This window comes from Poeciliopsis prolifica, unplaced genomic scaffold, assembly GCF_027474105.1.
Source record: "Poeciliopsis prolifica strain line A6 unplaced genomic scaffold, Auburn_PproV2 SCAFFOLD013, whole genome shotgun sequence".
Lineage (NCBI taxonomy): Eukaryota > Metazoa > Chordata > Actinopteri > Cyprinodontiformes > Poeciliidae > Poeciliopsis > Poeciliopsis prolifica.
Window position 1 is genome coordinate 2,499,710 of NW_026562388.1, and position 12,485 is coordinate 2,512,194.

The 12,485-nt window shown below is 40.9% G+C and overlaps 1 protein-coding gene across 1 annotated transcript in view; it reads right to left on the reverse strand.

The window, feature by feature from the left end:
- The window catches only part of grin3ba (glutamate receptor, ionotropic, N-methyl-D-aspartate 3Ba), a 109,499-nt gene that overhangs the window by 38,194 nt on the left and 58,820 nt on the right, over window positions 1–12,485 (reverse strand). Inside the window, exons 2-4 of the mRNA XM_055038737.1 lie at window positions 8,561–9,261; window positions 2,789–3,285; window positions 556–827 (exon numbers count right to left, since the gene is read on the reverse strand). Coding sequence (XP_054894712.1) covers window positions 556–827; window positions 2,789–3,285; window positions 8,561–9,261 — 1,470 coding nt within the window. The remainder of the gene's footprint in view (window positions 1–555; window positions 828–2,788; window positions 3,286–8,560; window positions 9,262–12,485) is intronic.

The following is a 12,485-nucleotide window of genomic DNA, read 5'->3' on the forward strand; positions in this document are numbered from 1 at the left end:
CACTTTGAACTGCCATGTTGCTGAAATAAACTTGACTGATTGGTTGATTGCATGTCAGAAAAAGCCTACTCTGCAATACCATCACAAATGTAAACAGGAGTTAGCTAAACTTCACCAGGACTTTAACTGGTGTCATTTGATTAGAGGAGACTACTGTTAAATACAGTGATGGATCTGTGATCCTGTATTCGTATTTGTCTAGAATAAATCCAGATTTTTTGATGGTCCAACCTTGTAAAAGAGATAGGAAATATAAAAGAACTGTTAGTGTTGTCTCAACGTGGCTAAAGTGTTGTTGAACAAACCTTTGACGATAGGAATGCCAATACCTGTGGCTCCAGTGATTTAGCATAGAAAAAAAACATTTAATAGCATGAGATGTTACATGAATTAATGCAATTTCTAAAGATCTCAGCGTGAGATTATTCTACTGTCATAAAATTTTAATTTATTTTAAGGCTTTAGACAGATCTTCATCAGGGGTGCCAATAATTGCGGCCACCAGCATGTTGACTGCAAACTTAAAATGAACAAAATAATGCTAATCAAGGATACCAGAATTCCCAGACTGGTGGAGTAAAAGGGAGAAGTGAAATCTATCACTCTGCTCCTGGCAGAGTTGATGGAGAAAGAGGTGACGGCCATGTCAGCTGTTCCATTCAAGAGGTCCCCCACAAGGCCAGTCCAGCGTCCCGTCCCGCTCAACGCGCCATACTTTCCATCTCCCACAATGTAAAGGTCAAAGGTAAATCCCATATCCTCTGCCAGTTTCTCCAACAAGTCAATGCAGTACCCATAGCAGCATTTCCTTAGATCCGCAGGCAAATCTAAAAGGAAACAAAGGAGTGATGGTGATGTCAAACCATTTGGACATTCATATGCATGCTTTGTAAGTGCAGTGGTTGCACCACTGGGAATCTCTATGCAACAGTGATTTAAGAAAATTGCTGATGGATCACCAAAGAAAAAATAAATAAAAATCAGCTTGGACATTTTAATGAACCTGGCATGCTGGTCCAGGCTACATTTATTAAAATTGAGGCTAAAAAACTTTTAAAAATAATATATGTATAAAAGACAGCTGGCAATATATAATATACTTTTTGCCATTTTGATTTCTGTGACATTGCATTTTTTTTACAATCTGAGTTAATTAAATGTGGCTGTCTGCCAACTCCTTCAATTTGGGTCCAGATTCCTCCATAAGTCCAAAACCCAAGGACAATCATGTGGAAATGCGATGAACTGGCATGTGTTCATTAAAAGTCAGAAATACATTTACTCTTTCTGAACAAGTCTGCATGCATTACAGACTTCTTGCATGTTATTGTTTACATTTACAATGTTTTGCCAGTAATTTGGGTTAAATAATGTCTAACTTGATTCAGTAAATGTAACAACTAAATGAATCCAGCAAGGGGGAGTTGGCGTAAGTGAGCAATAGTAAATAGGGAGCTTCCTCCTTCTCAGTCAATATGCGCTGGAGCAAAGGAAAGAACATGTTTGTGGCTCATTTCTTCGATTCTCCATTTCAGGTGTGGGTCTGCACAGAAGCTTATCTCTACTGCTGTTAAGTGGGTTTACGAACTGCTGAAGAGCTTGTGAATATGCTATGTTACTGACTACATTCATATGTTGTTTTAGCAGGTAAAAGTAAAGTTTAGCCACAGTTAGCCAGAAGCTCACAGCAGACTATACTAAATCATGAGTGAATGTAGCAGCAGACTGTGTTTACAGTTGTAGACAGTGAGAGTTTGTCTGTTCAAAATGTTTGTTACTCTCGTATTTGTGCATTACATCGGTTTAGAAGAAAACCATACTGTTGTTTCGACTTTGGAATTGTTGTTGTGTATGTTTACAAGGAAGAATGACTCAGTTACGCTGGAGCAAAGAAAAGAAGATGTCTGTGGCTCATTTTATTTCAGTCATTCCCCCCTTCAGGGCTTTTACAGAAATATGTCATTTTGCATCTTTGGCTATAAAGGGAGCAAAATATTGGAAAAGTTGTATCTACTGGCTCATTCTTGTATGACATCTTCAGCTTGAAGCTAGTAGTTATGTAGATTATTTTGGTTTTGGAAACTAACTTCGCCAATTTGAAATTTTGTCAGATATCGGAGTGTTAAAGTTGATACTTAAGGGACATTACCAGTGAGGAAGTGTCTTGGCCCAAATGCAGGGAATGAACCACTTGGTAACAGGAAGGCCATGAAGGAGCCTTCAACAATATGACTGCACTGCCCTTACAAAAACTGTGGTGACTTATACATGATCATGACTTACTGCTTTAGCTTATGAACCTTTCTATCTTCTATTTGTAGTCTTTTGATTCAAGTTACAAAAAAGTGCAAGAAAAGTCCATTTGAAAACCTTGAGCTTTCTTGTTGCCAAATATCTGTTTGCGTCAGAAAACACACTTGATTTATCTTTAATAGAGTAGATTTAATCTAATATTGATTTAATGTTTTTCTCGTTCTTCATTCATGAAAGTGTAATCTGACTGTAGAGCTCAGCCCTTGACACCAAGCCAGATATGCTTTTGAACTATACTGACCATCAACAAAATGAGCTCAATACTAAAGTAATATAGTACTATCTGAAGTATATTGTATACAGTATTAACATAAAAGCAAAAATTCACACATTAAGGCATTAATGTGGAGTTCAGAGTAAGTAAAAATCCTTCCATAATGCTGCAGTTGTTATTGGGTTCGTTTATGACTTATTGTATTACTATTTTTTTCATTGGAAATGCGCAATTTGTAAGTAATTGCCAAAACAAACCCACCAATTCCTTCCCAGTCTGTCACTGTAGAGTTGGGGTTGTGAAGCTGGTTGAAGAGGCCATTGATTACATCAGTCCGATTGGTTTTAGGATCCAGACAAAGTTGACCTGCTGGACACAACCCATCCTCATCGACCTCCCTTGTGAAGACAAATGGATGTTCAACCAACGTCACCACACGGAGGCGGTGTCCCTCGACGGAAAGTCCTGGTCTCCAGTGTCCTCCAAAATAGCCATCCCCTTGACCATCCCCTCCTCTGACACCAGCTCCAAGGCCTTGTCCCTGGCTGTTGCCGAGCCCTCCCACCAGTCCCAAAATGCCTCCCTCAAGTTCTAGTCGACCACGCGTCCACTGTCCTACAGTAACCCACGCTGGCTGACCCAGCGCACCTCTTTTAAGACTCCATACGTGGAACAGTTGGGAGGAAAGGACTCGAGAAACATCAGCATCCACTTGGATCAGTCCCGTAGAGCCAGCGAAAGAGATGTTGGACAGAAACCTCAAAGTGAAGGAAACAACAATCAGACAAAGACAACAAAAGGAATGTTGCAGCTTACAATTGTAGAAATGTAGCCTGAAATAACCACCAGGATACTTTGTAAAAAAACAAACAAAATTTTCTAAATCTTGCACAGATGGGCACAGCCTGGTTGTAGCACTCTAGCAGGTCTCGTCTCAAATGGGTAATTGAATCTCCCAGACGGTCATAATTAAAAGTTAATGCAGTGCAATGAGGGTCTCCTTCTATCTGCCAGTCCATACAAACAGTCATTGCTATTCATCTCACTCGTCTGGTGGCCCTGCACTGGTCTTTACTGTGGAATATATTAGGAAGAGCAATCCCCATTCATACATATATCTTCCCTGGCCTCTCTTAAACCACACAGGGATTGTTTGTTCATGTCTTAGCATTTGATCATGATGATGCTGTCATGATACTTCTTGAAGAGGCATTCAGGGCCCATTTCATCTTGATTAGTTGGAAAATAGAGGGAGGTTGCAAATTGTAGACACAGTTATGCAAATGTTAAAAGTAAGGTTCATTGCATTTTGTGTGCACTGAACTGTGCCAGGAATGTCATGGTCAAGACTTGAAATGGTAAGCTTTACTTCTGCTAATGGGAAAAGGGTGTTTGAGTTGTGGCTCATAAATGCAGCGTATGCAAAGGACAATGACGAGACTAAACTGATCATGTGGGTCATTAATCTCTTTTCCAAGCCAAATTTTAAGAGCTTGTGTGTGTTTCTGCTCGTGAATTTGTTCATTGGCCCACGTTACATTAGAATTTATGTCAGCATTCCCATATATCTGATGAACCTGATTAAAGATGCCCGCGTCTCATTCCACATTAACTTGTGTTTTGTCATCAGCAGCCCTTTCTATCTCTTTGACCATAAAGTGCAAGAGCTCGTCTTGCCTTAAGATGAAATCGCTCATGGTAATGGTGCAGCTGAATCATCATATCGAACAGACAGCAGATTCATCAAGCCAACCCACTCTAGACTCATACTCTAATGGGTTCTGCTGGCCAAAAATAGAAATAAATAAATTAATTAACCACACAGTAAGCTCCACTTTACATCTCCTATCTGTGCTTTGTGGTGTACACTACAAAGCCACTTGCTCACATGTAGTGACACCTTTGGATAGAACTGGGCAGCAAGAGTTGAGGTGTTGCAAATGAAACACTTTTAAGCGATGCCACTTTTTTTGTTGATGTTTTCAGCATGTTGTTTTGTTGAAGAAGGCCCAAAGCAGAATTTAAAGAATGATGGTGGACGTCAAAGCAGCTTGATGAGTCTGCTCGCAGTGTCAGAGAGGGATGGCTTTCGCTCACTAACACCTGGGCCCGGTTTACCCGGGCAGCCCGAATGTCAGCAAAGCGGATGGTAAGTGATGACTCTATAAGAGAGTCGCAGGCATGTGCCTTGGCCTCTTATCACTCCATCTTCTTTAGTTTGGAGGGAAGTTTACTCCCTCTGTCTTTTTTTGAGTGTTTGAGATGATACAAGACTTGCTTGTTTAGACAGTTTTAATCTCCGCTGTGGAGATGGAATCGGTGCGGCAGCTGTGTCGAGTGAGATGGAACTGACTGGCAGATCTCACTCTGATAACAATAGTCCTCTATCTGCTTTCCTCCCTTTACTCCTCCCCCACACCCTTTTTCCTCTCAAGCTATTCTTTGACTTTATTCCGATTTTTACCTTTTGCTGCTTCCTACTTCCTCTGTCTTTGATCTATCTGCTTGCCTTTGACCAAGTTCTTGTTTTTCTCTAATGTATCTTTGGGATCTTTCAAGTTTGGAGATTCTGAGAAAAAAAACAATAGGGACATCAATACTTCGGCTTTATCTATGTTGCTCCAAAGTTTCGTATTTTAAACTATAACATTTTGCTTTTCCTCACTTTCTCCCTTCGCGCCTCACTCGCCTGCTCATATCTCCAGACATCCTCTCTCTCCCACCCTGCCTTTCTCACTCCATCCCTTGGGGCACTGAACTGTTAATTGCCTCTTCCATGTGGAAGTCTCTCACTTCCTTCAGCTTTGTTAGCATTCGCCCGAGCAATGCAATGTCTGGCTGTTGGATGAGAAGGATAAGAATCGGGCTGCATGGAGGGAAAGTACTGAGTGTAACTTCACAGTTTCACATGGTGTGATAATACAACCCCTTTTATCAGTCTCTTTCATGCCAGAATAAAGGTCACTTGCACTATATTGCACTATATTACCATTATGAACAGCCCAATCGGAAAGTCCATAGACTGTCCAAATTGACAGTCTATAGAAGGACTGTAACTTCTCCTGGTGTCCTGATAAACTTTGAGGTGACTGTGAACCATTACTGAGTTACTCTTTAAAGAGCAACAAGACTACAAATGAGGCAGCACTTGGCAGCACTGCTTCCAGTATGTAATCAATCTAATCTGTTCACAGCACACTGAGGTTTAGCAAGTCTAATATTTACGGTGGCAACAATCATCGCTACCCTGCAAAGATTATTTGCAAAGATAACTGAAATGTGTTGGAATTGAGATTTGATAAGAACTGTCATTCGGGGAATATGATTACAAAGTAAAATCTGGTCTTTTAAACAACAGTTTAAAGATTAATCCTTAGATTGGACATTAGCAGGGCGAGTGCTACAAACATCGGATCGATCAGAAAACAACTTCACAAACTAAACACTGCAGAAATCTGTTAAATTGGATTTTTGCACTGTGGTCTTGTTTTAATTGCTGTCCTTTCATAGCAAACAGTTGAAAGCAAATAAATTCCAAAGTTGGAAAGATGCACTATTGACTACAAATGATGGTTCATTACCAGGCCTCTGCAGGTTATTGACATGCTGATGAGAGCGTTGGAGCATTTAAATCAGCTGTGTTGGAGCAGAGACACATCTGAAATTGTGAGGACGTTGGACACCCAATGATCTACTCCAGGGTTAGGCAACTTTAGGGCTGGTTTTCTGCAACTTTTAGTTGCGTCCCTGGTTCAACACACCTCAATTAAATGGCTGAATTACGTCCTTAATATGCAGTCGAGTTATCCAGAGTCCTGACAATGACCTTTACTTTTGACTCACATGTGTTGAAGCAGACATACATCTACAAATCAGAGAACTTTCAGTTGCCCACCTTCTATGTTGATTGTGATATTCCAATCAGTAATATTAAAAATAAGCGTCAAAAGATGAGCATAAGCTTTGCAAAAGCAGTGCTAGGCCTAAAGATTTTCCCAAAACCATGTGTTGTTTTGACACACAAAAAATCATTGTATTCCTTCTCTGTTTGGTGCACCTATGTTTTTATCCTTTGGCCCTGAGTGGTCAATAGTTTGTGCACCCCGGTACTTGTCTAAACTGCAGAGAGAGAATCCAGCCAGTAACAATATTAGTGTTGTAGATGATTACTCTCTGCTGGGAGGCAACATGTGTGCTCAGTATCTGCTGCAGCCCCAACTCCTTCTGCAAATCCTTTTCTCTTCAACACCTCATGACCACAAGACGCTGGGTCCTTGCTGTTTTATCCATTGTGCCTTTCGAGGAATATCCATGTCAACTGACGGGGCAAAAATGTTTCAGTTTGGAGGGAATTTACAGAAGAAGAGTTCAGCTCTACAAACTGTATCAGCTACATGGGGCTTAGCTGGATTTCTGAAGTCGGTAAGTGTGTGTGTGTCCATATTTGAGGATTACGTTTTTCTTCTTCAAGTGAAAACATTATTATTTAATAAGTCTTTTTTTTTTTTTTGCTCTCCGCGTGTCTTTAGATCACAGAGAGCACCTTGGCAGATCTTTGAAAGCTGTCGGAGGCACTTTCTAAAGCTGCAGGGATTGGGCTGATGGTAACAGCACGGACCCTTTTGTGTCAGTCTGTGAATCTATATGTCACACAGACCTCCTCCCCACCTCTCGCATGAGAATTAAGAAATTAGAGCCCCTATTGTGCAGAGGACAGGCAAGGGCAACAGTCAGAGCGTGAAGAGCCATGAGCGGAGAATTTACTACTAAAAAGCCAAAATGTCACTCAGTAAACTAATGAGCTCACAGACACCTAGTTGTGGGACCAGCTGAAATTAATTGTAGTTTGTCAGCGTGATCAATGTGTTGTAAAGTGATTGTGGAACTGCTCACTTGTGGCACTACGTCTCGTAATTTTAGACTCCCAGTAATAATGATTTCACAGCAGAAACCGGGGCTGGTTGTAAGAGTTGGAAACTGTTTTTATAAGGGATGAAGTAAGGTGTGACTAGAACTTCTGCTAGTCCTATATCATCTGAGGGAAGATATTTAATGGTTGGACAAACTTATGCATCTTCCGCCTTGCTGAGGTTTTCTTATGGAAGAATGCAAAGTACAGATGATGGCAGGAGGCAGAAATTAGTCTTTAGCAGAGAACATAAAAACTATTTTCTTAAAAAAAACTTGTTGCTTTACCAGAGGAGATTATTAATGTATTAGAAAAGTAATTGAGCATTAGGCTGGGAAGGGCTATAATTTTGAGTGCATAAATGTTTTAGTCTTAAAAACAACAACAACAAAAATCACCATTATGAAGAAAAAATGGCCACCAGGGTTTCAATGTTAATGCTGCTTTAAACCTAAAATAATGACTTTTAGTATTTCTCTGTCCATGCAGATGCCACTTATCTCAGCAGTATCAGCATTCCAATTCTCAGTCATACTACTTATGCAAATTGTCTAAGGGTGTGGTGAATAACAATACAAAATCTATACCTTTTTTTAAAATTAAAATGCCAAATACACTATAAAAAACTATGGATTATTTAGACCGCTTTCCTTTAAAAACCCCTAAAGGTGCAGTAAGTAATTTTGATGGAAAAAGTTTTTTTTTTTCTGCATATTTGTCAAAACTGTCACCATGTCATGACAGAATACTGTGAGACGGGTAATTTGCCTCAATTTGTGGTCCTTCTGCTAGCAGAAATATCGGTCAGAAACAACCAATGAGAGCCATCAGGAGGGTCTTGGCACTGTTGATCAGGTTGTATGTGCTGTTCACATCCTCCTCTTGCTCTATGTCACATTACAGCTTCTTCCCCACAACAGAGCCTACAGTGAATGTGCAGGGTAGTTAGCAGTCATCCTATCACAACAGTAAGTTGTTTTTCCACCATTAGCACAGCTGCAGCACGTTGTGAAAGACTGTATTGACCCATGGGGGCTAAATGGACACCAAACTCTGGGGAAAAACATCCAAGGGTTGATAAGTGCAACATGTATAACTGTGTGCACATGCTCATATGTCCATACCTGGAAAGATACTGTCCAGAAGACGGCAGTTCATGCCTGTTTGGTTTGTCGTAACAGTTCACCAAATTCTGAACCAGCGCCAACTCCGGCTTCACCATGGTGGCCGTAGTGACTGCTCGGCCTACCAGCTGGAGGGCGTCCCGTATGTAGAAGCTTATCGGCTTGCGTCCCACCTCCCCATAGGCCAGCAGTCCAAGGGGACCTCCCAGAGTGTGCAGTGAATCAGGGGACAAAGGATATCCCATGATCCACTGCAGCGCTGGAAGTACCGGGGCAAGGCGCTGAGCGGCTCGCAGGACAGATGAGAGACACTCCGGGTCAGATCCCATGAGAAGCACGGAGGAGATCGGCGAGGGGGAGCGCAGGAAACTGGAAGAGATGATGTTCAAAGCCTCTTCTTCCATTTGATCCTCCCTCCTCTCCTCGCTGGCCTCCCCCCTTCTCTCTTTGCCGCCGGTGATGAGCGTCAGGTTGATGATATCCCACAAATGCCAAGCAGGACCGCTGTGCCTCTGCAGGTGAGTCAGCAAGCCGTCGCTGCCTTCATCCCATCCAGGGCAGATCACAGCTGCTCCTCCCCATCTGCCTTCTCCTCGGCTCCCTCTGTCCCTGTCCCCGTCCCCACTCTGCAGGACCGCCAGCAGCAGGCTGCCAAGGGTTGAAGGAGGTACACGGGCCGACATTTGGAGGTGAAACCGGTTCTGTAAAAAGATGAAAGAGAGTCTTAGAAGCATTTTAGCAGCAGATATATAAAGAACAAGAAATGTTAAGTATGAAAGACAAGAGCACATAGAGGCAGAAAAGAGGGTAAGGGATAAAAGAAGGAAGAAGATCAGAAGTGATATTAATGAATATCGCAAAAAAAACCTTAGGGCTAACCTACCATTAAACACAGCTTTTATAAACATTAGAGACTGCAGTTCCTGTCACTGTGGTAATTTAACACTACACAGATCAGAAATAATCAAGTGGTCATATTTGCTCATTATCTCTCACTCTGAATGAAAAGAGGCGCACTGATTCAAACAAGGAGTCAATGATTCGCATCTAATCTGCAACATCACAGTTGGCTTGGCAGGACAACAGTAGCATCCACAGTTCATCCAGGAGCCGGCATTCCCAAACCCCACCGAAAACACTGGCTTGTTTCATACAGTTCCAAAATGGACAACACTGTTGTCCTTGAATGCAGCTCACAGATGCCCACACCCCTGCTTCCTTTGAGAGACTCTATCCATTTTTCATCCTATCACTGCTCCAGGCAAGGTTGATAGGGGGTTGGTAGGGTGGGTGTGTTTGTATAGATAAGGCAAAGTTTGACCATAGATGATTTAAGGTTTGCTCTGAATGCATTATGACATCCCATCTCAGGCATTATGACAGAACAGCAGGGTGACTCAATTATGGAAAGAATATATTTTCTTCATTATTGAAATTGCAGCCTGATCTGTCCTTTACAATGGAGGTGTTTTTTTTTTCATTTCTGTCTTGATGACATTGTTTGATTAGCTCAACAACAAGCAGGGTAATAGAATCTTCCCACTGTTGTAAAATTGACACTTTTCACAAAAAAATAAACAATAGTAAGGCAAAGTTTCCTATGATTGCTTTAATATTAAAAAAAATGCGGTGGTTGAGTCAGGGTCCTATCTTGAATCTGCAAGAAAATATGTGAAGGGAAGTAAATATTTGTCTAATGGTAAGAAGACCATTAAATTGAAAGACTCAACACCGAAGATGCATAATAAAAACAAGCATTTGATAAATGCCTTTCCTATAAGAAACAATCTTCTTGGGTCAATGAAAATGTCGAAATCTGCCAACAATGCAAGTCATTTTGGATTGAGTTGTACAAGTAAGGGCATATGAAAGCTGCATTGGTTGGACCAATCCAGCCCCCAGGCCCATCTCTGTCACGCAATGCAAACCCACTCACCGACCGCAGTCAGAAAAACCCACCCACACTCAGACAATTCCCATGAAATCCCAACAAAACAAAGAGAACTGCAACCCTCCGTAAAGATCACAAATGCCGCCCTCCAACACCGGTAAATGGCAGCTGGGCTGGCACCCCTTGGAGCGACATTGACACCTTGCAGTCGCACACAGCTTCTTGTAACCTAAAAATCGGTGGTGACACAAGTCAGCCCTAGCAGTCCAACAACCCTCCCAAACACGTCCAGTCAGGTTGCAAAAACAACTCACGAAAGCTGCACATCCATTGAACCAGGAAGTGGAACGTCACACAAAACAGCAGAACAAAAGCAACAAATTGAGGGTGCGACACCACAAAAGACATCCACTTGGAGAAAAAGAATGTGTTTGTTTCTACTACAATAAAGAGTGCTTCAGCGGCATGCCTTGGAGCTGAACGCATCAAGGTTTCAAACATGCGATCATTCTGTTGAATAAAGCCTCACTCTCACATTGAATATAACACCTTAATGACAATTTGAAAGGTAACTAAACTGGGTTTAACATCAAAATCTTTTATGAATTGATGAACTATAAAAACAAGACCATTCATATGAATTGGCTTTCCAGATTCATGTACTTAGCCAAAGTAGGGTACTGTCGTAGGTCACTAAGCATGAGTGAAAGGTCTAATCTAGGTGTTTACTTACCTTTTAGTAATATATGAACCTATAAACATATCAGTGTCACATTCTAAGTCACTGTGATTATGTGCTATATTGATTCATTATTGATTTTTGAACATGGCTCACATGTTTCTTCTGGACTTTTTGGGTTTCTTTTTATGACAGTTCATCTCGCTTCTGTTGACAATCATTGTAGGAAAGATTTTGCTATAGTGGATGCTCATCTCCTCTGTGTACTAAAAAAGCTCCAAAAGTTTGGTTGATAATGGTTTTTCATGTGGTGTGCAGCTAATTAAGGAAAAAAAAAATTCAATGGCAGAAGTGTTTTTTTCTGCTTCATAAATTTAGCTCTTAGGTTCAACCGTCTGAGAATAAAAGCGCTACCTTTTTTGGTTTGCTCAGGTCTCTCCGTCCTTCAGCTTTCAGTCTGAGGCCTGAACAGAGCAGGTCGAATGCCACAGACAGGAATCTGCAGTAACAATGCAGTCTGTCTGTTACTGTTCTTTCTTAAGATTTTGAAAACTTTTCAGCAGTGCTTAGACTAGTGATTACTGGGAGTTTCTTTTTGTGTGTGTTTGTGTGAGAAGCAGAATTTCCCAGAACACTTTATTTTCAAGGCTATTATTTTTTTATTTTTTTTATTTGTGTTTCTATCTGACCTACTCTCCTCCTGCAGGAGTGCTACTGTGATATGAGAAAAGAGATTTTTGCAACTGCGGAATCCAAAATATGATTAATATCTGCGAACTCCTCAGATTGTCAAACTAAAAAAAATAAAAATAAAAAAAATAAGAAGAAAAGAAGAGTAAAAAGAGTAGGTAGTGTGGATTTTCATTTAACTTCACAGATCACAACTCCTGATGAGAGAAAGAAAAATAAAGGAGTGCTCAGATAGGGGTCAGCTACCTCAAAACTTCATACTGGCTTTATAGCAGTTAGGCTTTGAGATAGTATTAAAACCAAATGGTTTTTTGTAGCAGTCCAAAGATCTTTAATAATTAAAGCCTGTGAGATATGTCTCCTGGTAACCACAAATAATGCCATTTAAAATCTCTTGCATAAAAGCCTTCGAGAGCATTATTCTATTCCTCCATCTCCACAAAGGTGCTGAAAGCTAAGATCTCTGATTCTGACGATTAAATCATTCCACTAAGGTTGTCAAATTTTAGGAAAGTATTTAAATACAAACATAGCAGGAGGCTGGTTTAAAATATTGTATCTGAGGACAAAAATGTAAAGTTCGGTCGGGTAGCTCAGAGTTTACATAAAACATGACCCACAGAGGAATATGAACTCAGGAATAACTGCAGCAAAATGTTTAGGAC